Below are 27,881 nucleotides of genomic sequence, written 5' to 3' on the forward strand. Positions count from 1 at the left end.
AGCAGGCAAGCAAGTGAAGCTTCATCTGTATTTACAGCCGCTCCCCGTTGCTTGCATTGCCGCCTAAGCTCTGCCTCCCAACAGATCAGCAGCAGCGTTAGACGCTCATAGGAGTGCAAACCCTGTTGTGAACTGCACCTGCCAGGGATCTAGGTTGGGCGGTCTTTAGGAGAATATAATGCCTGATGATCTCTCACTGCCTCCCATCACCCCAAGTTGGGACCGTGTAGCTGCAGGAAAACAAGCTCAGGGCTCCCACTGATTCTTCATTATGGTGCACTGTATAATTATTTCACTATATATTGCAATGTAATAATAAAGTGCACAATAAATATAATGTGCTTGAATCATCCCCAAAACGTTCTCCCCACCTCCACCCTGGTCTGTGGGAAAAACTGTCTTCCACAAAACCAGTCCCTGGTGTCAAAAAGGTTGGGAACCACTGTCTTATAGGATATATAAAGTGCAAGTTCTATGTGTCCCAGAAAAGGATTTTAAAGGTAATTCATGGTGTGTACATGGCGTGTATCTTATTATATATTAGTAATACTTTGAATGTGTAAAGTGCTTCTCCCTGTTCTGTTGGATTTATCTTTGAAGTAGCTTATAAAGGTAAAGATATGAGTATAGAAAACATTCCTTCACTGGCCCTATTTTATAAATGAAGGAACAGAGACTGGATGCAACATGTGGCAGATTATGCGAAAAATCTAGTAGCTAAGCAAACGTAAGACTTCAGGTTCCCTGGATTCCACGACAGTTGACTTCCCCATCTGAAGTGATACCTGAGCACAATAGCTTTTAATCGTCAGATTATAATGGTTCCTTTTACTCTGATAATATTGCTGATATTTCTAGAAATAACTTGTTCATCCATTTATTAATCTCATAAACCCCTGACTGGGGGAAAGGGAGTGGAAAGTGGTCAGAAATGGGGCTGGAACCGTCATCAGGAAGCCAGAACCTCCACTGCCTGGAGAGTTCAGTTCAGTGTCAGGCCTTTGTCTTGAGGGCAACGGGAAAATATGGAAAGGTATTTAAGTTGGGGGATGTGGTGATCAGCAGCATTTGGCAGCAATCTAGTCAGAAAATCACGACGATAAAGCAGGTGAGAGACGACGGTGGCTCAAGGGCAAAGGGGATCCTATCAAGACATGGGAACCGCCACATCGTTCTTTCCCCAATATCACTGTTTCTATACTTTTCCTTCTAGGAGGCCTGCAAATGTCTGTTATCGGGAGGAAAATCCGGCCCTGCTATTTCTCCAGCCTTCCCTTGTTCCCAGTCCGGCCCTGCCCCTTTAACATTCAGGAATGAGAGCGGAAGCATAAGGCCCAGGTCCCCGCGGGTCCCGACGCCCGGATTCCACAGCCTGTGAGGATCCCTTGCGCCTAGAGGGGGACGAGGCCACTGGCACTACGTCGTGACTTCACCAACAGCCTGCAGTTCTCGTTAACGGGCTTTCGCCAGGCCCCTTGGCCTAACGCCAGGATTCCCGGTGCCAGCCCTCAGCGCTCTGAGATTAGACAACGCCCCACAGGCCGCGGCTCTCTGTTGACCATCCGCAGCGCCGAGACCGGCCTACACAAGCCTGCGGCCGCTAGCTCTCCCACAAGGCCGAGCGCGGCCAAAGGGCAGCCCCGCCCCCGCCACCTCCTGCAGCTCTATTGGCTAATGCGCCTGCCACTCAGCCGCGCGCCCGACCTCGGCCTCGGGCCTGGAGGAGGGATCCCAAATCTCGGCTCGGCTCGGCTCCAGCTGCCTCGCTTCTCCTTGACGTTTACTGTGTTTGGCATCTCTGTTCCAACGCCAGCAGCCGTTTCGCGACCCACGGCGGACTTGCATAAACACTTTCTAGTTGGAATCTCACCCAGCGAGGTGGGCAGGGTGGTGATATTCCTGTTTGACGCCGACAGAAATAAGAGAGATTGACTCTCAGAGTCTTGTGGCGGGATTTTAAAGGGGGATCTTAATAGTGGCTCCAGACAAACCCGTGTTTTCTGCTTCTAGCATTAACTACGTCATTAGACACTTCTGAATTAATTTTGTCTGTGAAATGGGGAAAAGATAGCCACCTTGCATAACTGGTGAAGAATTCGTAAACTGACAGAAAAATCTAGTAAGAGGATTGGCCCGTGGTCGGCTCTTAGTGGTGTATGTGGGGCTGTGAACATTCCCAGGTCTTCTGACCTCTTGTCTGGGACTCTTTCTGCTAAACTAGCGATTCTCAGAGGCCCGGAGACTTCGGGAGATCCGGGGGCATCTTCAAGGGGATCCCTGAGTTCTAAACTGCCGAGGAACGCTCAAGAGAGAGAATAAATATTTCCACCATATTATTACGGATAATATATATGTTGTCATCTATTTGCCAAAGACTGTTGTAAGTGCTTGTATACATTAAGTCACTTAATCTTCACGGTGAACACCATGGTACATCCTATTATAATTCCTATTTTACAGGCAAATAAACAGAGGCACGGAGACGTTAAATACCTTTCCAGCTAAAAAGTGTGGGAGCTGTTTTACGTTCATGCAATCTAGCTGATAAAGCCACACACATTAGTGTTTGTACTATATATTATTGCGCAAGAGGTGTCTTTGATAATGATTCTTGAGACACAATTTACAAGATGCCTCTGACTTTTATTAAACTCTCAAAGGGCAGGAGAAGAAAAAAAGAAAAATACAGAGGAACCTAAACCCTAAATCAGAGACAGACTACATGCAGATGTACAAATGGAAGATTAGAAACCCAAGTTGTGGGTACCATGTTTGGAATTCCGTTTTAGCGGAATGCTTTGGACTATCACGTCCCTTGGTGGCTCCCTGGAGCTGCCCACTAAGGGAGAACGATTGGATTGGAATGGAATGTAGCCATCATCTTATCTGACCACACAGACACCTCCCAGCAGATGAATGCATCACCTCCACATGATAATTTTGAAGACTTTCTGAGAAAGTGATAATATTAGCCTGTTACCTCACAATCACAAGGAACAGTACAGTGACTACAAACCCTATGTGCCTTATTCAACAGATGTCACAGAATAAAGAAAAAGACTGGGAGAGAGATGGGAGCTGATAGACCAGACGAGACCAAAGACTTAAACTGAAGACTAAATCATGGGAAATGGGAGCAAGGACTTATTTGTTTAGAGGGTGAAAAGAGTGAATTTGCCTACAGGGCAAATCTGGAAGCACCTCTCCCTGGGAGCCAGGTTAGAGCTCCTACTAAGGTGTCCTTGGCCTCTGCAGTGGTGGTGGCCTTGAACTACACAGCACACTTGGACACTCAGCTTCTGAATGTCCAGAGCAGTCCTGAGTCTTGCCTGAGAAAAATACTCAGGTGCTTGGGCTTCGCCTCTCCCTTCTGCCTTCTTTTCCTCCACCTTTCCAGGTCAGCCTGGGGAATATGGGGTGTGAGGAGGGAGGTGAGTGGAGGCTGAGTTTTGACCAATGTTATATGACATTTGAACCTGACCGATGGCAAAAGGAAGATCCTTTGGGAGGCAGGCCTATGTTCTCATCCCTCTTCCTGCCCCTTTGGATCAGATAGCTGTCAATCATTGTCTCTGGGGCTGGTAAAGAACAGAGAGGGGCACCGGACAACATCAGCCAAGTAAAAGTAGTGCTGGGGGTTGGGTCCCAAGTGATCTGTCAACACATCCTGAAATGGTATTTTGAGTGACCAGAGAAAATGCAGGCTCCATGAAGGAGAGAAGTCTAGGGTGATTCCTGTGGAGAAATATTGGTTGTGAGATTTAAGAGGTGAAAGTGACATAGACAGGAAATGAGGCAAGAGGCTGAGAGTCAGTGGCACCACTTGCTTTGGAAATGGAGCAAAGGCTGTGAAGCTCACAAAAGCTTGGTCCTGGGGTGAGGTGTGGGGAAGGTTGGCCACATAGGACAAGAGCAGGGCTGCAGAGTTAAAGTCCCAAGGACAAGCAATGTGGCTGTCTTTCCAGAAAGATTGGGACCTCACCAAACTACCATCTCCCAAGCCCTTCCATCCAACAACTGGATATTCTCTCTATGGCATGAATAACAGTTATTGTGCCACTTGGTATACAAAGACAATTATTATACATTTGCTTTGTACTGGGCTTTTGCTAACTGGCTGTAAGTGCTAACCTTTCATAAGTGACTCTAAAAAGAATGATTTCTGCACAGCTCTCTAAGCATTTGTGGACCCAGTCAGGAAAGCGGAAAGAAGCAACAGGCTTAGCAGATCATTCTGAATAGCTTTGGAAACATAAGCCAGGGAGACCCAGAATGAGGTAAGGAAACCAGTCTTCTCATTTGGAACCTAGAACATTTGAATATGGACACTTTGATGTTTACCTTGGCACCATTAGTATTGAGCAGATTTGTTAAGTATTAGTTTGAACCATCTGAATGATGTGCTGATATTCAGCTGTTTTTGATGCACAAAACATAGCAATTTCCTATGGCTGAATCTGATAAAATCCTGAGGTAATAAGATACTCTAAGAGATGTTAACTTAGTTGACTAGGGGAGAAAACTGAGGAACTTTGGGGACCTAGGTCTCTAAGAGTGAGTGTTCCCAATTACAAAACAATTCATTAAAAAGAGGCTTGCAGGATCTCCAGTTAAAAATTCTAGCTTCATTTATTTATTCATTCATTGTAACAACATCAAAAATCATTAAGCATCTCCCATGTGTCAGCCACTGTGCTAGAAAGACAGAATAAAATGATGGTCACTGCCCTGAAGGAACACACAGAATAGCGGGAAAGGAGTGAGGATGGTGCAGTGGACAGGACTACAGGGAAGGCCCTGGGGAAACAGAAGAGGAACAGAGAGAATGATTCTGGGGAAGGAAAGGAGGAAGAGAAGGAGAGGTGTGGTCTTAGCCAGAGAAGGTTTTGATGTGGGAAAGGCAAGTAATAATTAGCCAAATAGGCAAGGCAGGAAGGAAAGTTCCAGACAAAACCAGGCAGAGATGACCATATGATTTAAAGAAACAAGTTATATTTAGAGTGAATATAGGTGTATTAAGTCTACAGAAAGGCATTTATCAAAGGGCTTTAGGCATCTCCAAGTCAGGAACCGTGTCATATTTATGTTCATATAGCCAGTGTTGTGTCCAGGACCATACCTAGCACATGGTAGGTGCTTGGTAGATATTGAAATAAACTGGCCTGAGGTAAAAAGCCTGAAATTGAAATATACCACAAATTTAAAAGAACTTTTTTCTTTCCTGCTCCCATTAGTCTGAATTGATGAGGTTTCAATGTATTACTTGAAATGTTATGCATGAAAACATTCATTTGCAACCTATCTCTAGAAAGAGATGTGGTTATGTAACCTTTTAATCTGTGTGTCTAAGTAGATATCAAAAGTATGTCTTGCCTTGAGGACTTTCCTAAGTCTGTTCAATGCTGCTATAATAGAATACCTAAGCCTAGGTAATTTATAAAGAAAAGAGGTTTATTTAGCTCACAGCTCTGCAGTCTGGGAAGTACGAGAAGCATGGTGCCAACATCTGCTCAGCATCTGGTGAGAACCACGTGCTGGGTTGAAAAACATGGCAGAGAAGGTCACAGGGGAAGCGAATACTTGTGAAGAGAGGCAAAACCTAAGGGACTCTGGGTTTTATACCAACGCACTCTTTTGGAAATAAATCCACTCTCACAAGAACTAGTCTAGCCTCCCCAGAGCAGGAACTCAGTCACTTGGTGAGAACCATGACAAGCCATTCATGAGGGATCTGCCCCTGTGACCCAAACACCTCCCATTAGGCCCCACCTCCCACCACCACCACAATGGGGGTCAAAGTTCAACATGAGTTTGGTGGGAACAAATAAACTATATCCAAACCATAATACAGACTTTTTCAGTTCCTTATGTTGAATATTTAGTGTGTACTCTACATAGGCCAGGTGATATAACAGGCTTGTGACCACAGTGGTAAATAAAGCAAATATAGACCCTGCCTTGAGAGAGTTTAATATTTAGTAGATAAAACAGTTATTATCTGTTAATTTGCCTGGATGAATCAGGGAAGGCTCTCAAATGGAGCAGCCTCTGGAAGATGAGGGCATTCCAGGGAGGAAGGGCAGCATATGCACCAGCATGGAGGCAGGAGGAGATAGCATGATGTACCTGGAGAAGAACAAATAATGAGTGCTACATGGGGCTATTGGAAACGAGAAGGAAATGTGGAAGAAGAAGTTAAAAAGGTGGGCAAGGGTTAGCTCTTGAAGTGTCTTGAAAAGGAGTTTGTATTTTATTTTGTAGTCAAAGAAGAGCCATTGGAGGATTTTAAACCAGGAACCAAAAATAGAGTCTGAAAATAGAGGTGCAGAGACTGGTAAGTTGGTGGTTGCCAATCAGTGGTCCAAGGAAAAGATAGATAAGCAGAGCCGTGATCAGCACCAGAGAGGAGGCAACAGAAGGGAGATGCTCAGGATACAATCAATGGGCTTCGAGAGTGACTGGACGTGGGGCACTGGAGAATAAGTGACATGGAGAGATCTAGATTGACCTCTGGGCCTACAGCTCAGGAAAGTGGGTGGGAGGTGGCATTCAGAGAGACCGGGAGCACTCTTCATCTTTCAGAGTCTAGCACATGATCAACAACAGCTGACTTATGAGTAAGATCTTGGGGTCCTCGAAACACCAAAACACTGGTATTTTTAGAATTTCACATTCTTACTGCCCAAGGAAACCCCTTGCAAAGAAAAAAAAAAAAACCTTAAGAAAAGTAAAAGTATTTAAAAGGCTCCGACTTCTCCAAAACACCTCCTCTTTTCCTACTCTCCCAATTGTACAGTCAAAGCAATAACAGCAGCCACATATTAAGTCATTACCATCTATAGCCAAATAACTACAAAACCACAAGAGGGCAATGAAAATGGCCGTAAAGGCACAGATTAGTAATTAGTTTCCCATTAGCACCAGCTACACTAATGTCAACATAGAACAATTAACATTCCTAACCTCATAATTAGGCTATAACCTCTGCATGTCTTGCCAGAGTAGATTGATGAATGGCACAGGAGGAATAAGCAATAATAAGGCAGCCGTGCAGTGAGACCACTGCATCCTGACCTTGTCTGCGGGTGATCCACAGTGCTGTTGGATAGAAAGGCAGTGGGAGAACTCAGTTGTGATTTCCACTGATCTAGCCAGTCCCCAGCTAAAAACCATCTAATTCAGCTGCACTTTCTTTGAGTCCCAGGAAGTGAGTGAGTGAGTGGGAGAAAAGCTACAGCAGTAATAACACAGAAGGCAGAGTCCTTTTGCATTTATATCTCTTTATTCTGTCCATCACTAGGCAACCATTCTTTGTGCTTAAAACTACACATCTTTGTACATGTGACACCTTCTTCTTTGACGTAACCACTTTGGTTTGCAGTGTGCTAAGGGATATCTATTCTATTTATTTCTGTTTAGGTCAACCGCAATGAAGACCAATCCATTTGACCTCCATCCTGGCTCATCTCCTCTGTGTTCTCATAGCATCATATTACAGAATGGATCACAGACGCCTTTGCAGTTGCCTATTTATTTGTCCATTTCTCCCTCCAGACTGTGAGTTCCCAGAGGGCATGTCTTATCTATGTTAGTAGCTACATCTCCAGTACGTGGCTTTGTGGACAACACTCCGTAACTGTTGGAGGAATGAATGAATGAGTGAGTGAGTGAATGTTTTCCCTGAAATTCAAGCCTTGGTGGTTGAACTTGTGATTATTTGGTTTATGGAACAAGCTAGGCTGATTGAATTGACTCGGGCAGGCAGAATTAGGCAAAATGTAACACAAAGAAGATGAGTACACCAGCCTCGCTGATTGAGGAGGTTAGCTGTGGATGAGCCAAGTGCCAGCTGCCAGCTGCAGTTGCAAGGCCATGTTCTTCTTCTAGCTAAGAACATTTCGTGGCAGAGACTCACTCAGGGGTCTGAATATCAGAATCACAACCAGAAAATGGCATTATTGCACAGGCAAAAAGTTGGCGGCTGTCTCCAAGTAACAGTGTCTTGTTAGGTTCCCTAGAAGCAGAGTCTAAGACAAGGACTCTTGGTCAAGTGATTTACTGAGGTCATGCTCTCAGGAGAAAGGGAGTGAGAGGAGCATAATAGGCAGGGAGAAAAGCTAGAGGAGAGCTCAGCTGGAGACTGGCTGCAGCCTGATCACCTTGAGCTATGGGGTTGGCCAACCCTTTGTCTTTCTGTGTGGATCAGTCATTGGCTGTGGGCTATCCCCCTGGGGACAGGAACCCATAACCTCCTAGTGAACACATCTCTTATTTCAGTAGAGAGCCATTCTCTGGAAAAGTGGGCAGCTGTGAGCTGTTGACAGTATCCAGAGCTGGAGGATGGGTGCATGGCTGGTAAAGGTGCTCTGAGCATGGCACCTCCAGCATCTACAAGAGTTGTATTGTGTGAAATATTGTTATAGTCACTTCTCAAAAAAAGACATTTATGCAGCCAACAGACATATGAAAAAATGCTCATCATCACTGGTCATTAGAGAAATACAAATCAAAACCACAGTGAGATACCATCTCACGTCAGTTAGAATGGCGATCCTCAAAAAGTCAGTACACAACAGATGCTGGAGAGGATGTGGAGAAATAGGAACGCTTTTACACTGTGGGTGGGAGTGTAAAGTAGTTCAACCATTGTGGAGACAGTGTGGCGATTCCTTAAGGATCTAGAACTGGAAATGCCATTTGACCCAGCAGTCCCATTACTGGGCATATACTCAAAGGATTATAAATCATTCTACTATAAAGACATGCACACGTATGTTTATTGCAGCACTATTCACAATAGCAAAGACTTGGAACCAACCCAAATGTCCATCAATAATAGACTGAATAAAGAAAATGTGGCACAGATACACCATGGAATACCATGCAGCCATAAAGGAGGATGAGTTCATGTCCTTTTCAGGGACATGGATGAAGCTGGAAACCATCATTTTCAGCAAACTAGCACAAGAACAAAAAAAAAACAAACACCGCATGTTCTTACCCATAAGTGGGAGTTGAACAATGAGAACACATGGACATAGGGAGGGGAACATCACACACTGGGGCCTGTTGGGGGGTGGGGGGCTAGGGGAGGGATAACATTAGGAGAAATACCTAATGTAGGTGACAGGTTGATGGGTGCAGCAAACTATCATGGCATGTGCATAACTATGTAACAAAACTGCATTCTGCACATGTACCCCAGAACTTAAAGCATAATGAAAAAAAAGAGTTTTAAAAAAAAAAGAAATATTGTCATAGTAATCACTACTGATTATTGAGCATCTACTATATGCCAAGCGCTGTGATAATTAGATGTATTTGCTCAGATACTCCTTTGGATACACCTGTTAGAAAGGTAATATATTAGCATTTCCATCCGACAGATGAGGAAACTCAGATTCATGCTTAGAATAATTCCTTTCTCTGTCTACATTCCTATGATAGAATCAGGATAGTGCACATCCAACTGGCCTGAATTCCATGCATTCATTCTATTAATGAATTCCACCAATGCTTTTGAGCACCTATTACGTACCAAGACTAGGCTAGGCCCTAGGGATATATATCAGTGAAACGATAGTCTTGAATCCTGTCCTCAAAGGATAGGACTAAGCCTCAGGCCTAGATCCAATGTGATCTAATTAAAAAATATTATTTGGACATCTGCTATGTACATTCTGATTCACCATGCCCTGATCAAGAAAGAATCCAGACCCCGTGCCTCTGTGAAAGTCCACTTGAATCCCTCACGTAAAACATGCTACTGGATTGGGAAAACCTGTTTTCAATACTTCATACAAACCAAGCACGGCAGGCACTTTCCCTGTGCATGAAGATTAAATTTGGTGATCTCTAAATTCCCTTCCAGCTATCACATCCTCAGATTCCCATCTCTGACCATCCACAGTGCTCATGGCTACACCTTTACTGGGGACTGTGACGGTCTGTTTTATGTGTCAACTTGGGTAGGCTGTAGCCAGTTAATCAAACACTTATCTAGGTGTTGCTATGGCAATATTTTGTAGATATGATTAACATCTACAATCACTTGACTTTAAGTGAAGGAGTTTATTGTCACTAGTATGGGTGGACCTCATTCAATCAGTGAAAAGCCTTAGGAACAGAACTGAAGTTTCCCTGGGGAAGAAGAAATCCTGCCTGTGGAGTGTACCTTCACCTCTGCCTGAGTTTCCAGCCTGCTATCCATCACTACAAATTTTAGACTTTCAAGCCACCCCCACAATCACTTAAGTGAATTCCTTGAAATAAAACTCTCTCTCCCTCTTTCTCAACACACACACGCACGCACACACACACACACACACACACCCACCCCTCTCCTCTTGGTTCTGTTTTTCTGGAGAACCCTGAATGACACAGGGACTCACCATGTACTTTTCTCCTTGTAATATTGTCTGGTATATACAGTTTTACAGCTTCTGATGTGCATAGTTATGGCCCATCCAGGTTACTAGTACGTAGATGAAGCCCATGCTTAGAACACCAACAAAACAAGGATACCAGAGCACGAGAAAAGCTTATCGTCAATTCAATTAACTTAACCAGAGTTTTACAATAAGAACATGCAGAAATTTTGCTTACACATGAATTCTAGGTTTTTTTTTTAAGTATCTGTATATGGGTGGGAAGGACTATAATCATTTCAGGTTGGAGCCCCTAAATGTATTAATCCAGCTCTGTACATCTCCAAGTAGAATATAAGGTCCATGAGGTCAGAGGCCAAGCCTTGGTTTCTTTATGAGCCTATAGTACCCAGTATGATATTTTACAGATAATCACATACATAGGAGGTGCTGCATCAACCTAGTATTTTCCTTTTGTTTTATTATCCAGAATATGTTAACTTTGGGAAATGGGAAAAACAGGCTCAGAGAAATGCAGATTTGTTTGTTTTTAGGAAAATTGATTTACCATCTCCAAAGGAGAGGCTGCTTCCTCCATATGGATAGATTTATTATCTGGAAGGCAGTCCAGAAACCAGCCCTTCTCTTGTTTCTGTGTCCATTGGCAGGTGCTGGGAGTCCAACTGACTGACATGTGTCAGGTTTTGTGAGTGTTTTAAGAGAGATTCATTTTGCAACAGCACATAGGCAGGCTGTCCCAAGCCAGCAGCAAGCAATGTTGGCAGTGGAAGGGATTAAAAGGACTTTTGCAGAGACTCAGAGTCTAGACTCTTTCTTGAACACAACCTGGAATAGCAGTGTGATGTGTAAACAGCAGGTGTCCAGTAAATTTGTGTTTATAGGCCAGCTGACTTTTGACCCCTGAATGATTAACACCCCTGATGGAGTACGTAGAAAGGGGTCCAGATCCTTAAGCAAATAACTTCTGCTTCAGGTGAGAATCTACCAACTTGAAAAGAGTTGTTTCAACCATAAAAAGGGACTTCAGATTGAGTCCAGCCTGTGGTAGGAAACTTCCACTAACTTGAGTGTGCACCCTGGTGTGTCTCATCCCCAACCAAAGACAAAACCGATCATGCAGCCTAACATTACAGAAATAGAGAATAGAACTCAGAGCCCAAGAGAAATATATGGAAAGGCTTCCAGAATAAGAAAATTAGGAGAATTATAAGACAACTGTGTGTAGGGGTACCCGAAAGGCATTGAAGAGAGAAAAACAACATAAGAGCCGAATGAACTCCATCTCCCATGCATCTCTGAAAGGTTTTCCTGCAACTCCAGTAATGCTGCCCACTTTCCTGCAGGCCTTGCTAGCCCTGGCCTTCCCTCCTTCCATCCAGTCCCCTCCACATTGGCCAGAGTGAGGCTGTGTACGTCCTCTGTCTACCTAGAGCCGGTTATGTAAAGCCCACATCCTTCACAGGACACTCAAAAGCTCTCAGAACTAGCTATTCTCAGCCTCTCTCCAGCTGCATCCCCTCACTATGCCTTGCCCCAGATGCTCTTTGGTCGCACAGAACTACTTCACATTACTTTAACTACTCCATGCCCTTCCAGCTTCCAGGCCAAAAATGCCTGCAGCCAACCTTTCAAAAGTTCACCAACCTTTCCAGGCCTAATTCAAAGCTAGCTCCCATCCCCTCTGGCTGAATCCATCAGCCTTTCTTTGATGCTTTCCTAATACTCCCTACTCTCCATGGATATTGTATTCCAATTATTTATATAGTATATTCACACTTCAATTCTCAGCAGAATGTGAGCTCTTCAAAATCTCTGGGCAATGGTCCATTATTTTTAAAATTCTTGGTGCCTTGTTCCATACTTGTCACTTAGTGGGTCCTCAATAAATAGAATTAGATAAATGAAGTATTCAACCAAGTGACCTATATTGCCAAGCCTGCCCTGCAGCTCACACTCAGGCATTTCTCTCAAGCTCTTCCTCCCTTTTACCCCATCTGAAAATTGATGCTCGTTAGCGTGTCCGATGCTACTGCCGCAGATTTCCATATGTGCCCTGTGCCTTCCACACAGACTCTGTGCTCATGTTGCAGGAAAATAAGCTTCACAGGCTGTACGCATCCAGCACCAAACAATGTGAATATGGGGTGTCCAATAAACACTGATCACGTTAATCGTTTGTGATATTTTTCTGCCATTCAGTTATGTGCTTTGAGAAAAGAGATAATGGCACAGGGTCAAAGGCCGATGTGAATTGCAGGGAAATCCACTTGTTGGTTGGGGGCATTAGGTGCACCCTCTGCCTTCCTGCAGTCATTCTCTATCCACTGCGGGTGGGTGGCCCTCCGACACAAAGGGATCCATCCCACTGCAGGGCCCTGTTTGTGGAGGGGCTGATGAGTGACCTCTCTCAAGTCAGGTATAGCCCTTAGGCCAGGAGAGAAGCTAGAAACATGCTGTGGCGCCCAGTTCCAGGTTTCCAAAGACCGTGCCTCATTTGAGTGGGGGTTGCTCTTCAGATTGAACTGAGGTGTAATTCTGCTTAAATCAACATTCAGGACGAGCCATAACAAATGACAGCTTTTCATTGCTGCTGTAGCTCCATAAGCAAGATTATCTTAGCAATTAGAGTGTAATTATTGTCTACAATCAGAAGGGGAGAAGTGTCAGAACAAGGCCGGCAGAAGTGGTCACATGATGGATAATTTATTAGATGGTGAGTGGCTATTTTTCTCTCTCCAGGCCTTTGTGAGAAAAACACCCAAATGCCACAAGTGCATCCTCAGGGAGCTGCAGGGTGGCAGGAGCCGAGGATGCAAAAACATAATTGCCTTCTATCTACTCTGATTTGAGCTTCATCAAATCCTTTGGCTCCCAAGGTATTCTGCAGCAGATGTGTGCACAATATTCCAGCACTGGGACTTGTGTCTGCGGGTACTGCTGGGGGCCTAAGAGTCTGAGGGTCTGCAAAGCCTCCAAGCCCTTCCCCTTCCTCCCAGGCCTCAGGGCCTGTGCTGGCCACCCTCCTATACAGCCCTTACTTGGCATTCTTGCTAAGTTCTCTGGGGGCTCCAACCTTGACTCTTTTCATTCCATGATGATTTCTTCTGGGCTCTGCGCCTCGGGGGAGAACTTGCAATGCTAGTAATAAACAAAGAGCGCTCATGATTAAAAACATGAATTTTCCTGTCTTAGGAGAGAACAGCAGAGCTTAAGGGCTTTCATAGGATTCTGAACAGCCACCTGTCTTGTCTGGCCATTGTCTACCCATGCATCCATCCGTTCAGTAAAACTCTTTTGTGCTCACTGTGCTCAAAAAGCAGGAAGGTTTTGCCCCAAGGTAGTTCACAGCAGAGTGAAATACAGACTAGAAACCAGATAAGCACCATGAGGCGATTTGAAAATAAAAGATCATTCTCCTCTACCATAAACCATGAGTCCTTAGGGAGACATGGGTATACACACACCCTCCCAGATGACAAGGCAATAGCTTATACATGGGATTTCAGCTTCCCTTGAGGAGCTAAATAAGTGAACCTACGAATGCCAGTGTTTGGTCACATAGAAGGCACTGAAAAACCTATGGTGACCAAAAAGGCCAGTGGTTGCCCCACCCTCCAACACTCACCCCCCCACACACACTCTTCTCTGATTTGACCAAGCCATTCTATTGCACCTCTCTGACACAATAGGCTGTTTCATACCTTTGCTATCTTTATGTTTGTCTTCCAGGGCCTGGTCTGCTTGGTGAGACCTCAGCAGCTTTGGAACCTGCTTTTCTAGAGACCTCTCCAGAATCTCCTGGCCAGGTTCAACCTCTGCCATTACTGTGCATTGTCCAAATCTTCCTTGCACTTAGCACCCTGGAGCATGTATGTGTGATCTCAGGCCAGCCAGTGAATGTGCACTTAGAAAGCTCACTCATCCTTAAATCCATGAGGCCCAGAACAGAAACAATCAGATGTTCTGAAAAAATATCAGTGTTAACTACTCAAGTATCTTCTTGTTAAAATATTCTTCTTAATCTGTCTCTCATATTCAATCATTCACTAACTCAATTTCAGACATTTATTGAACACCTACTATGTGCCAGATATTATGATCAGCCTACCTGTCATGGTCTCTTTTGGAAAGAATCTTCTAAACCTGCATCTTAAAATTACCTTTGGGGGTTGTGCTGATAGTGTGTATTCAAGTCTTGTGGTGAACAGGAGGAAAAATATATCATCTTACCTTTGCAGAGGTTATTTATTTTTTATAAAGCATCTTCAAACCCTTTGGTTAAGACCTCTCACAGTTGAGCAAGTAGAGTTGTGCTGAATTCTAATATAGGGAACCATGGGAGGCAACATGGTTTGAAAATCTGAGCTGTGTGTCTTCTCTGGAGAGAGCACATGCATCCACTAGCTCCTGACTCCACTTTGAAACAGGGATGGATAACAAATGGCATCAGTGCCACTCAAAGAGTTGTAAGTGGCAGCCAGCTATTCCTCTGCCTAATGATCGCTTTGTGTATTCATTTTCCTCTTTTCTCATTTTGATCTCTCCCATTTCCTATCTTCCCTTGCTTTCTGCTTTCTCTCTTTCTGATGACTTTATCCTCCCATACATTCATGCCCTTGAAGGGCATTACTTAACACCCGCCACTAGGCACTCAAGAGGTTTGCTTCCCTTTGCTTCTAGGCTGGATTAAACCCACGTTCCAGCATGTGGTATGGGAGGCAGGGAGGGCCAGAACTGGCACAGCCTCTGTGTCTTCAGGCTGCTGATCATTCCATTCCACACCAGACTTTCTCAGGTGAACGAGCTAAACCAGTGGCACAGGTCTGACCTATAAACAAGGCAGCACCCAGGAGCAGGCCATTGTTGCTTTGTCTGGGTTGAGCACTCAGCTTTGTACAAGTCAGACAAAACACCTGAACATGGAGCCTGGGCTCCTGCCCAGGGTTTCATTCTCACTGTCGCTAAGCCACAGGATGGGAGCAGAAAGGCAATGCTTGCTTTCAACCCCCGTGCACACAGAAAAGCCTCCTCAGCCCAGCATCAGCTTCCCTAAACACCACCCAGGGGGCAGTGAATGTTGATTGACTGGTCCTGATTTATTGGAGCAGAAGAGGAAAAGAAATGACAGGCCCTAAATGTCAAGGCAAGGAGGAGTGTGGCCTGGCCGTAAAGAGAGCTGAGAGTGTGCACTGGGATGGGTCACGTGACTGGGATTCTCAGGCCAGGAGAGACCAGAAGCCAATTCAAGTGGGAGGTGTCAGAAATGCAAAGTCGGCTGTAAAAATGTCAAGAGCAAGGCAGGGAATAAGGCAAAGGGAAGAGTGCCTTCTGTTTTGTGGGAGGCAGGTTACAAAATGTTAGGAGTGCACATTTACTTTCATATGTCTGTTTGGTTGCAAGTCGAATCTGCTGTCTGCTGGAACTCAGGAGAACTGATAGAAATGCATCATCCAGAAACCTGATCCTACCCCAGGGAGTTCTGATGCTACCTTCCTATGCTGCAGAGGACTCTCTTGCTGCAGCACTAAGAGAAATTTAGATAGTAAGTCAATCCAGACATGCGCCGTGAAAGTGAGCTCTTACAGGCGTGGCTTGCCTGGTGAAAGGTAATGAGGAGTAGCTGAGGCTGCACCTGCTCAGGAGCCCATGTGCTCAACAAGAAAACTCCAAGCTTGCTTCAATTTGGCATTGTTTTTAATGAACATTCACTGTTTTAATTCCATTCACTGTTTCTTGTTTATTTGAGATGGGGTCTCTGTCACCCAAGCTGGAGTGCAGTTGTCATCTTAGTTCGCTGCAGCTTCAAACTCCTGGGCTCAGGTGATCCTCCCACCTCAGCCTCCCCAATTGAGACCACAGGCATGCACCCATCTTCATTCTGTTTCTTATCTTTGCTGGCCTACTGGGGGGGTCCTCCTGGAGATGAGATTCTTCCAACCTGACAAACTCTATGATTATTTCTACCAGAGCCACAATCTTCCTGGCCAGTGGCTGAAAGGGGGCAACGCCCAACATGGAAATGCATACCTGCCACTCAGCAGGAATCTGGCGGGGCTGAAAACCCACCACATAAAGGCACTCTCAGGAGGCAGGAACCGGGCCACTGTCTTAGTTTCGATTCCTGAAACAGGAATCTAGATGCAAATGTTTACTGGGAATGTGATCCCCAGAAACACAGTGAGGGATTGGAGAAGCAAGATAGAGAGAGGTGGGTTAGCCAATAAAGGGAGTATTCATGAGCAGGATGCTGCACAGAGCACTTGGGTTTTACTTGCCTGGAGTCCCTCTCAAAGGCTCAGTAGAAAACACGTCAATTTTCCTGTTGGCAGGGGGTTAAAAAAAAAAAAAAGACTTTATTATATATTTTTTAAACCAGCTCCATCCTTCATTGGTTAAGGGTTGCTCCAGGCACCTTTAACTCTGATGCTGTTCTGGGCTTCCCCATGCAGGGGCTTAACAAATTTCTGTGGCCAGAGAGAGTCATCAGGCAGAGATGCAGAAGCATCTCTGGGTAAGAAGCCACAATGTGTCCATGAAGCTGCAGATGACCTGCAAGGGAACCTGTTCCATCCACCTGCAACAGCCATCATGACAGTAATGTCTTCTCATCTGTGTGCCCAGACATGTGCACATGTGCATGCACATGCACACACACTCACACATACACAAATGCAAATTGTTGTACCCTTTTCTCATTTGCACTCCCCCTCACCATGACCACGTAAAAATAGAGTCTCCAAATAGTCTCAGCCCTGCTGAACCATATAGCCTTGCCCTGCAATATGAGCAAGTAGAAACAGTATATGTAGCCTCCCAGGCCCCAGCTACTCCAAGGTAAATCCATGCCAGTTTCTAACTTCAGCCCAGCTGGAAAGGCTAGGACTTGCATTGGCTGTTTTGCTTAAGCCCTGCTGAAGGGCAACATGGGGTGATGAGAAAAACTGGAACAGATGTCAGGAATTTGAGGTTTCTTGTGTCCTGTTTGCCAGTAAGTTACATAACTTCCTTAGTTGACTTCTAGAACTTAGTTTCTCCCTTGGTAGAACTAGAGTAATAATACCCGCCCTATTTGCCTCTAAGAGTTGTAGGAAGACTCAAAAGGAGCCAATTCATGTACCTGCGATCACCTTGACATGCTAGGGATATTCCTCGCAAAGCCTTATCCTGCTGAATCTTCACCTAAGTACACTGGTTTTAGGCTTGAAGCAGGGACCTTGCTGGCTGACCTCTCAAAGCCTCCCTTTCCCTTGTTCCCATGTGTAGCATTCTGTTTTGGGAGCACAGAATGTCCTCTGGTCTAGAGGAAGCTAAGCCACTGTTTGCAATCAGTCCAAGCAGATCAAGTTAAGGACAAGGCCATTTTGGAGGCACACAAGGAGTCCTCTTTGCAGATGGGCACGACAGGCTTGCTTGCAGCCTGAGTGGTGAACAGCCCCTTCCATCTCTTCATTTACTCGTATCAAATAGCAAATTCCAGAATCACTGTACAGAGTGGTGGATGGGACAACACAACTTACCCAAAATATTAATAGGCACCCATGAGGGCACTAGCTGTTGTGCCTAGTCTGTGTCATTAAGGCCTGAGTGATGTCAACAGAGAAGCCATTGTTGGCTGGACCTGTCCCCTCCAGCTCAACCAGGGAGTGTTTGTTAGTCACTTAGGAAGAGCTGCCCTAAAAGATGAGTGTGGTTCTCAAAGGTGGGAAAAACTAACAGTTCTTGAAGAGGATTCAAGGTGTATTGGACCATCAAATACTGGAGTTGATGCTGAAGTCTGTAACAATGGTAACAATACCCAACGTGTATTCATTGTGGGCTCAGCCAAGATCTCTGGGGACTAACGAGGGGAAGGGTGTTGAGCCCTTCTACACAGGCTCAGAAAGAAAGGTTCTCATCATCCATTTAGAAACAATGGAAGCAAAGGAACTCTCTGGGACAGAAACTTTGTCAGTCGGGGAGAGGCTTGAAGGAGACTCTAAATGGTTCCCAGAATGAATTCCCATGTAAACCTAAAGAATGCTGACGGGGAGAAGCCACTGCTCATTCTCCCTTTTAAGCCAAATAATATCCTCCTGCCGGAACAGAGTTGTTCTTGGCACTTGGAAGTAAATGTGAGGAGGGAATCAAAACACAATGCCTGAGAAAGAAATCCATAAGAAATCTGAAGGCCAGGACGTGGTGAAAAGTAATAAAGATAGATGGGTCAGTGGCAGGAACAAAGATTAACTGTACCAGAGGAGATGGTGCTTTGGCTCTGAAAATAGGGATGAGCCAAAGCAGGAAGTGCTGCAGAGACACACATGTCCTTCATTTCCACCCTGAAGGCTCAAAGGAAGGCCGCTGCCCAGCCACGCGGAAGCTGCAAGACAGGCTTCTGGAGGCTGGGGCCTCCTTGCCCTAATCCTGGAAGGATATTCCACGTCTAAATCACTGAAGCTTCATCCTGTGATGCAGAAGCTCTCCCCTTGTGAACAACCAACACAGGAAGTAGTGAAATCTGGTAGAGAGAATATTTTCTTTCTCCACCTTCAGTTATACCAGAACTGCCTCCAGGGACTTTGGCAGGTTTGACAAATGGCAGAATAATTTAGAAGATTTTCTTTGTTGGCAAAGGAAAGCCAATGGTTGGGCACAAACATGCTGCTGCGGTTGTTTGTACAATGAAGCTCTAGATTGCAGGCAGAAATGTCAGGTTCCTTTCAGCTCTCTTCAGAGCTAATCTAGTTCCCACGTGCAAACTCAATCTGTAGCATTTGGGTAAAGAATACTCAGTCCTCTGCCATGACAAGAACAAATTCATCACCCACACCATACATTGTAGCTAAGGGCATCATTGTGCCCACATGAATCACCAGGCAGAGACGGCTGCCGACTCTGAAATTCTTTACTCATAGAAGACTCACGTACACTAATGCCGACTATTTACGCAAGCACATTTCTCCAGGTGGCCTGGAGCAGTTTACAAGATGCTGGCTCATTCCTTATCATGTCACTTGGAGGGAGAGCAAAAGGTGGGGAAGAGGAAGGGCCGGCATCATCATCTTCATTTTATGTGGGGAAACTGAGGCTCACACAAGCCATAAAGTGAAATGTATAGACATTTATGAGTCAGAAATCGACCATGGAAGAGGCAAAATGAGCTCATCTGAATCATGAGTGGACTATGTCTTGCCCAACAATTTCATGCAGCTCTTCCAACACAACTGTTTTGATACAGCAGCCTCAAAACAAGCCAAAATTCAGACTCGCTGTATTTGGTTTATAACCAATTTCCCATCTTTCATTCCTTCTCTGACTTCTACCTGATTTCTGAATTTGGTTGACCCTGTTTTTTGTTTGTTTGTTTGTTTGTTTTGTTTTACTTTAAAAGACCCTCAACCCTCCTGGGGTCCTGACCTGCTATTTCTTTCATTTTGAACCTCTACCAGTCCTTTCCTTCATCTGTTCCCAATCCTTATACCCTTGATGCCTGGAGGTAAGATTGACAATGGGGTGAAGATCAAGGTTGAGGCAAAGCTCACAGATGGCCTGCAAGATGCCTGTTTTACTCATCATTTATTTTTTAAAAAGCTGAACATTTATCGGCTGAATTTTTGAGCCATACCAAAATATCCTCATGTCAAAATAGCTGCAGTAAAGTGGTTCTATTAAAATAGCTGCCTCCAAAGAACTGAGAGTGGAGATGTCACCTGCTTCTGGCACCTGACTTTGGTCCTCTTCTGCGTGGCATTGCCTGCTGCTCTGCTGGATTCTGGTGTGTGGCTCATCAGAGGAGGCACTAACACCAGGGCTGCCTTTTATCTTGCTGATCCAAGCGAGGACTATGTAGGTGTCGCAGATGAAACTCATCCAGAAACCCAACAGGATGCTAATGGCATGGCCACGTGTTTCCAGCACACCATGAGGCAGCTGGCTGGCATCAATCCTCTTCCCAGCCTCCATCCCACCCCCATCCACCCATAAGCTCTTCTTGGTCAGAAATGCAATTCTTTGATGGTGCCAGACAGCCAGATGATGCTGGAAAGAAGAAAGAAAAAGAAAAAGCAGGTTTCTAAATTAAGCACAAGGCTCGTTTATAAAAATAAATAGCCACAGCCTAGCAACGTGCTCACAGCTCAGCTTTCCTCCGTAATAAAACCTCTGTGGCTGAAGCCTGGGATGACACAGCCTTCAGAGGGCCCCACGCCCTGGCCCTCCTCATGCCCTGGCCCCTCCCAGGGTAGTACTCATCTGGAGAGTGCTGACAGTGGTACTTTGAGGGCCCCATTCTTCGTTCAAGGCCAACCAAGGGCCAGACTCCAAAAAGCAGAAGGAAGGCAGAGCTTAATGAGGCCCATGAACACTTGCAGACTCTTGGCAGCAACTAATACACCTGTAGCAAAAGTGGTCGAAGTTCCTTGGGCTACTCTGTTGAAATAGGGACTCCTCCTTAAGACCATGTCTTGTTTGTTCACCATTGAACAGTACTCAGCTTAGCACAGGGCACGTATTGAGTACTCATTCACTATGTGAGGGAAGGCTGGTTAGAGGCATAAATGAATGAATGAATGCTGCCATCCCATTATTGATGTTCCCCAAACTCTTCACTACAAATAGAGTCAGTTCCAGAATCCAAAGAGAGGCATCCTTCTCCTGATTATGACATGCACCAAAGAGGCATCCCCTGAGCTGGATATGTAAATCCGAACCCACAGCTGAAGTGAGCACCAACATGTACTGAACAAGTGTGGGCTCTTACTGACTCAAGTGGTGAGGCTGTTACAATGGGCAAGGGCAGAGGGCATGGGATATGTAGGTAAGTATTGTTAGCATTCCTGAATCTTCTCATGTTCTTTAGGCAGCAGCAGTTCCAAGGGTGAGCTGTTGCTCAGCAGAGAAATGGCAGGACAAAATAGCACATTTGCTTCTGGTCTTAGTCCTGTTGGAACACAAAAAGTGGAGTCTTCAATGCTGTTGGAGGCTCAACAGGTCAAATACATCAGTAATAGGCATGGTATGAAAAATTTAATCCTGCTACCAACTCCCCCAAGTCATGGAGTGGTTAAGTATGGCTGGGGTCATACAGAGACAGTCCTCAGAATACTGAAAATGTGATCATCCTGAATCCCATAAGGATCCTCGTGAGGTTAGAAGGGGCAACGTGACTCCATTTTGACACCTGAGAGCAATTGCTTTGGTGAGTTTCTACGTATTCCTTTGTGATCAGAGAGTGGTACAGGACATCATGTGAAAGTCATAAATCACCATCTCAGAGCAGGGCTACTTAGTTACAATATTTAAAAAGAACAGAGAAATTGTCACACAGCATCATTTAGAAATCTGTCTTCAGGCATCTTTGTCTGGCCTGGCTGGAAAGAGTAAAACCATATTTATGTCATTGAGAAAAAGGTTCTTAATTAAATTCAAATGTATAAGAATATATCCTAGGTCTACTTTTGGAACAATAATCTGGGAACAAAAAAAAAAAATCCAAACAGCAACAAAACTGGTACAGTAGCATTTAGCTTCACACAGCAGCATATAATAGAGAAGCAGAAGTCCTCGTAGACTCTGGACTCTTAGATTGACAAATCCCACAAGCCAGAGCACCAAAGTCATTGCACTGGGACATTTAGGAAGAAGAACTCTAGCAGTGACCTGATTAGGAGACAGCTCCAGCAGAGAGTCAGCACACAGACTGGCCAAGCTACCCCCAGATCTTTGGTGATATCTCTTTGGTGGAGATAAAGGAAACCCTTTCCAGAGCAGGCCAACTATGGCATCCACAACCATAGTCCCTGCTCCAGCCTAGTGAGGACATAATGTGTTCCATAAGTCCCTAAGGCTCCATGCCCAGGGCTCCCACTTCTGACACGGCGGCTCAAGGATAAGACCCCACTGACCCCATTCTCTATGGAGGGTACAGAAATACGTAAGAACAGAGTCCAGTACTCAGCTCTGTGACCTTAACTACTTGGAAACTCATTTTCCTTGTTCATAAAGTGGATAGAGTAAAAACAATGCTTTCTGTCTTCCAAGAGTGTATGAGGATCAAATAAAATACTATTATGTTCAAGTGCTTCCCAGTCTGCAAGCTATTGTTTCACGTGACCATGTTTTATAAAATATAAAGGTATACAGTGAGAAGTTTGCTTCTGATGTGAAGATTGAGACTTCCTTTGTCACAAACTTTTAGGGTGCTGCCTGGTTCCATCTTATTCATAATCCTATTTTTTTTTTCAGATACCCCTGGCCAATTCCTTGGCTTAAAATACCAAAGACCTAGCATTTTAAAATTGTGTTTCTGTAACTGCTTCTTTCCTCTTACAATCCCTCAAAAAGTCTGCAATTCTAGAATGCATGAGGAACTCTGGGGCTCACATAGTCCACCGCTCCACTTTGCAGATAAACACGCAGAGGCACAGAAAGGTTAGGCAGTTGTCCAAGGTCACCTGTGGAGTTTCACTCACCCTATCCTCAGCTTCTCCCACAGCCTGCCAGTGTCTGCCCTCCAGTGGGTCTTTGACAAGGGCCACAGTTCAGATTCTACTCTTCTGCAGCTGGGACATCCATCTTCTGCCCTCGGACATCAGAACTCCTTGTCCTCAGGCCTTCAGACTCCAGGGTTTACACTAACAGCATTCCCCCGCTGGTTCTCAGGCCTTTGGCCTTGGACTGAATTATACTACCAGCTTTCTTGGGTCTTCAACTTGCAGGCGGCATATTGTCCCTCCATAATTGCATAAGCCAATTTCTATAATAAATCCCTTCTTAAATATCTAGATAGATAGATAGGTAGGTAGGTAGATACATACATACATACATACATACATACATACATACATACATACATATCCTATTGGTTCTCCTTCTCTGGAGAACCTTGACTGATACAGATTTTGGTGCTACACTCCCTCAATAATGACCACATTTTCCCACTTTTAAGTGAGTAATTGTTACTTAAGCTAGGTGTCTTATTTAGGATGTGAGGGATGGGGAGCCAGAGGATGGTAGACAGTTGAGGGCAAGTGGATTAAAGCATGGCAGTCATGGGAACAGGCACCTCTAGTGATCATGATGCCTCATCTTACATTATACCTTTGGAATTTGCCTTTTGTTTTTGAAAAAATAAGTATATAACTATTTCATTTTTGTAGCTATTTGTAATAATTTGCTTCCTCACAGAAATGACAGAGTACATTCATGCAAAGCATATAAATGCACCTAAGTTGTTTTTGAGTTGTTTTAAAAGGATGTGTTAAGAAGTAGGATTTGTTAAGTGACAGTTCTTCTACCATCAGCCCACCTTCCTGTCTGCAGATGACCTTATGTCTATCCAGGAAAGAAAAAATGAGGTTATTTTGTGTGAAATCCCACCCATCATCCCTACACCTACCTATCCATTTGAAGCCAAATTCTCCTCCTCCTTCCCTCCTCCCCAAACTACGTACTCATACAATAAGAAGGGTCTTTCTTTCTGTCTGTGATTACAACTCTACCTCTGTGCTAGACCTATGGTGACCAACCATCCTGGCTTACTCAGGACTGAGGAGATTTCTGGGACACAAGACTTCAGTGTTAAAATCAGGAATATTCCTGGCAGACTGAGACAAGCTCGTAACCCTGGTAGGCCCCATGCCCTTGCCCAGGGACCTTTCTAAACAAGCCACGATTGAATGAATTGATACCAAATAGTAGCAAATTGCTATGTGATATTGGTGGTCAGGAAGAGAACTAGAAGGGATGAATGAATGAAATGTAGTGATTTTTTTTTAATGAAAACCTTCATGAATATGTTGGGAAAAACCCAGAGGAGGATATCCTGTTATCCAGATGAGCAGAAGAGCAGAAAAGTTACACTGAAGAATTTATATAGAGATATAGATCCCATTCACTTGATGGGTAAGTCAGGACAATCCACATTACATAGGAAACAGACCATAGTATTGCTTCACAACTTTCTAACTTCCTGTCATGCATTTATTAAAAATTATAACATCTGCAACATAGGTTAAGTTGAAAGGAGAATCTTCTTACGGCCACACATGACCACCTGAGTGGCCTCATGACCACGGAAACTACCTAGACCCCTGAGGACTGAGAGGTTCAGTATTTCAGCTCACATGTGACCCACTGACCACATACCACTATGTGGATGGTTGGGAATCTTTGAACTATAGGATTATAGCATTCTGGCCTAAACAGGCAGGTCTAGACTCTACTCCATCACAAATCTGAAATCTTGACCCACATCCTCCCTAGGTTTCTGGTAAAACTAGCAAAGCCTAGGAGGTCAAACTGCCTCTGATAACCCGATATTGCGAAGCTTCCTCAAAGGCTATTTCCTGAAATGTGGGTTCCTGTTTACATTTCCCCTTCCTTGATCCAGGTTTATCCCTACATACGCACAGAGTTGCAGCTTGACCTATGACTTAATGATTTTGGGAAAGAAGGAAGTAATCCTATGCTACACTCAGCTTATACTCAATAGTTGACCTGAAATAAGATTTAAAAATTTTTTTAAAGATATTGCCAACAATTTAAAAATTCAGATATTTTTCATTAAAAATTTGAAAAATAAGCTGGCTCCTTTCAAAAAAGGAAAGATCTAGCAGCTTGGGGCCATAGTTTTCCCATGGGCACAATCATCTAAGACTGAGGGCCTTGAATAGTCCAGCAGACGGGTGTGTTGGCTGCCAGGGTTCAAATTCCATCACTGCTAACTTACAGGTAACTGTATACATGAATGTACCCTCTCAGAGCCTTGGTTTCTCATCTTTAAAGAGTGTAAAACTAATAGTATTCATTTTTGTATACAAAAAAATGCTTAAACCTATCACATATTAATCATTCAATAAATGCCAATGGTTTTCCCCCAACACATACACTTATACAGGTAGCTTTACTGTTTTTCTTACCTTCATGGTCCCATGAGCGTAACTGCTAGTCTAGATAATTAAACTAAATGAGTTTGGCAACTGTGATACTTCAAGTCACTAGGATAGCTCAAGTCCACATCCTTTCCTGGGTTGACTGATCGCCATCCCAGCATGAAACATGTCCCTTCTCTGTCTCTGAGTTCCTTCCTCATCCTGGTGGAGCCCATAATGAGGCCTGACAGCAGGGCAAAGGACACACAGCCAAGCAGGGCTTCAGATTTCCTAAATTCGAGGTTTCTGGACAAAGAAACATGGTCCCTTAATTGCTTAAGACTGTCTCATCCACTTTCTAACATTGAGTCTTTCTCTACCACTTTGACTTCCCAGTCCTCCCATAGATATAATGGGAAAATCTTTTGCAGAATTCGCTTAGAAAGTCAATCAACAAGACACAAATCCTTGGGAAAACAAGGGGTACTTTCCTCACAGAAAGTTGTTTCCAGTAAACCAATTTCTGCTGCTTAGCAACCTTAATGATGCCTTTTTCACAATTACAGCTAAATAGAATCCTCTGTTGTCTACAGGGGATTAAGTGGATGCTTTCATGAGTCAGAAGAAAGCACCAGGAAATGTTGTACTCAAGCTTTAGATGAATGTAAAGATACTACACAAGGAGCGAAAACAGGGAGGCATGCCCTGGTTGTGTTGCATGATGAATATAGCTATTTTATTCATGCTTTGGGGTTTGACGTTTGTTTTGGGAGTTAGTCGTAAAGAACTGGGTTGTTCGTTCATAGCTGAGTAGATGGAGTCGTGATACCACCACCCTGTTTCTCTCAAGACTAATAATTAAAGCTGTGGTTACATCTTACAGCAAACTAAGGGAGTGACAGTGGAACTCCCTGGAAGTGAGGAAGCGCTTTTGAGGCAGGTTAGATGTTGCAACTGTCAAATCCCACAGTATAGTCATTATGGTAAGATGAGGTGAACTGTGAGCCAGCCAATAAGAACAGCTGCTGAGTGGTACCATTTCCAATCACAGTCATCTCTTGGTTCTGACTAGAGAGACAGGGCAGGGGCAAAACCAGTCTCACAATTCCTTTTTACAAAGTTTAACACACTGGATGACTACACCTCCCATTGCTGAAAGCATGGAAAATCCTTTGTCACAATTTCCTAAGCTTCTAACCATATATTTCCCCTAATAACCAAATGTGCCTGTTTCAACAAAGTCAATCAGTTAAAGAACAATATTTGGAGAGAGGAACGTTTGGAGTGAGGAAGGAGGGTTTCCCAGAAAATTCGGTGTCTTATTTATAACTTTTTCTTTTTTTTTCCACTTGATCCAGCAAATTTTTGTTGCATGCCTACTGTGTACCACATGGAAAACAAAAATTAACACTTACTAAGCTAAGACATACTATGTGCCATGCTACTGGCTGGCTCACGGTTCACCTTATCTCCTTACCATCATGACTACACTGTGGGATTTGATAGTTGCAACATCTAACCTGCCTCATACATGCACTGTTGCTAAACCCTTTTCATTCATCATGTCATTTACTCATTTATATAACCCTATGAGAGAAGTATCCTTATTCCCCCATTTTACAGATGAGGATGCTAAGGTCCACAGAGATATGGCTATTTATCCAAGGTTAATGGCAAAGCCATGGTTCAAACAAAGACAGCCTGGCTCCAGAGCCTGGGCGCAGTAAACTTGTTTCCCACAAAGTTTGTTTCTGGGTTCTCTATTCTGTTCCATTGGTCTATGTGTCTGTTTTTATGCTAGTACCTGCTGTTTTGGTTACTATAGCTCTGTAGAATAATTTGAAGTCAGATAATGTGATTCCTCCAATTTTTTTCTTTTTGCTCAGGATAGCTTTGGCTATTCTGGGTCTTCCATAGTTCCATATAATTTTATAATTATTTTTCTATATCTGTGAAGAATGTCATTGGTATTTTGATAGGGATTGCATTGAATCTGTAGATTGCTTTGTATAGTATGGGCATTTTAATAATACTGATTCTTCTAGTCCATGAACTGGATGGAATATCTTTCCATTCTTTGGTGTCCCCTATAATTTCTTGCACCAATGTTGTATGGTTTTCATTGTAGAGATCTTTCATTTCTTTGGTTAATTTAATTATTAGATATTTTATTTTATTTTTAGTTATTGTACATGAGATTACTTTCTTGATTTCTTGTGCAGATTAGTTGTTGTTGGCATATAGAAATGCTACTGATTTTTGTATATTGATTTTGTATCCTTCAATGTTACTGAATTTATCAATTCTATTAATAATAGCTTTTTGGTAGAGTCTTTAGGTTTTCCCAAATGTAAGATGATATCATCTGCAATGAGAATAATTTGACTTCTTCCTTCCAATTTGAATGTCTTTTACTTCTTTCTTTTGTCTGATTGCTCTAGCTAGGACTTTGAGTACTATTTTGAATAAAATTGGTGAAAGTGGGCATCCCTGTCATATTCCAGATCTTAGAGGAAAGGCTTTCAGTTTTTCTCCATTCTCCATGATGTGCATCTGTCATACTATATGGCTTTTATTATGTTGAGGTATTTCTTCTATGCCCAGTTTTTTGAGGGTTTTATCAGGAAGGCATGTTGAATTTTAT

General features: G+C 43.9%; 2 protein-coding genes and 1 long non-coding RNA gene across 3 annotated transcripts in view; 1 reads left to right on the top strand and 2 right to left on the bottom strand.

Moving 5' to 3' along the window:
* Nucleotides 1-13,512, bottom strand: part of LOC126940401 (uncharacterized) — a 44,834-nt gene extending 31,322 nt beyond the window's left edge. The window contains exon 1 of the long non-coding RNA XR_007720740.1: nucleotides 13,427-13,512. This is a non-coding gene — a long non-coding RNA (uncharacterized LOC126940401). The remainder of the gene's footprint in view (nucleotides 1-13,426) is intronic.
* A 4,900-nt stretch (nucleotides 13,513-18,412) lies between these two features.
* The window catches only part of SERP2 (stress associated endoplasmic reticulum protein family member 2), a 233,325-nt gene continuing 223,856 nt past the window's right edge, over nucleotides 18,413-27,881 (top strand). Inside the window, exon 1 of the mRNA XM_050766249.1 lies at nucleotides 18,413-18,416. The gene's annotated coding sequence lies outside the window, so the exon portion shown is untranslated. The remainder of the gene's footprint in view (nucleotides 18,417-27,881) is intronic.
* Nucleotides 18,430-20,347, bottom strand: SMIM2 (small integral membrane protein 2). Its single transcript, XM_050766244.1, has one exon. The coding sequence runs from the start codon at nucleotides 20,328-20,330 to the stop codon at nucleotides 19,944-19,946; it is 387 nt and encodes a 128-aa protein (XP_050622201.1). The 5' UTR covers nucleotides 20,331-20,347; the 3' UTR covers nucleotides 18,430-19,943.

The sequence above is a fragment of the Macaca thibetana genome, chromosome 17, assembly GCF_024542745.1.
Source record: "Macaca thibetana thibetana isolate TM-01 chromosome 17, ASM2454274v1, whole genome shotgun sequence".
In the NCBI taxonomy this organism is placed as follows: domain Eukaryota; kingdom Metazoa; phylum Chordata; class Mammalia; order Primates; family Cercopithecidae; genus Macaca; species Macaca thibetana.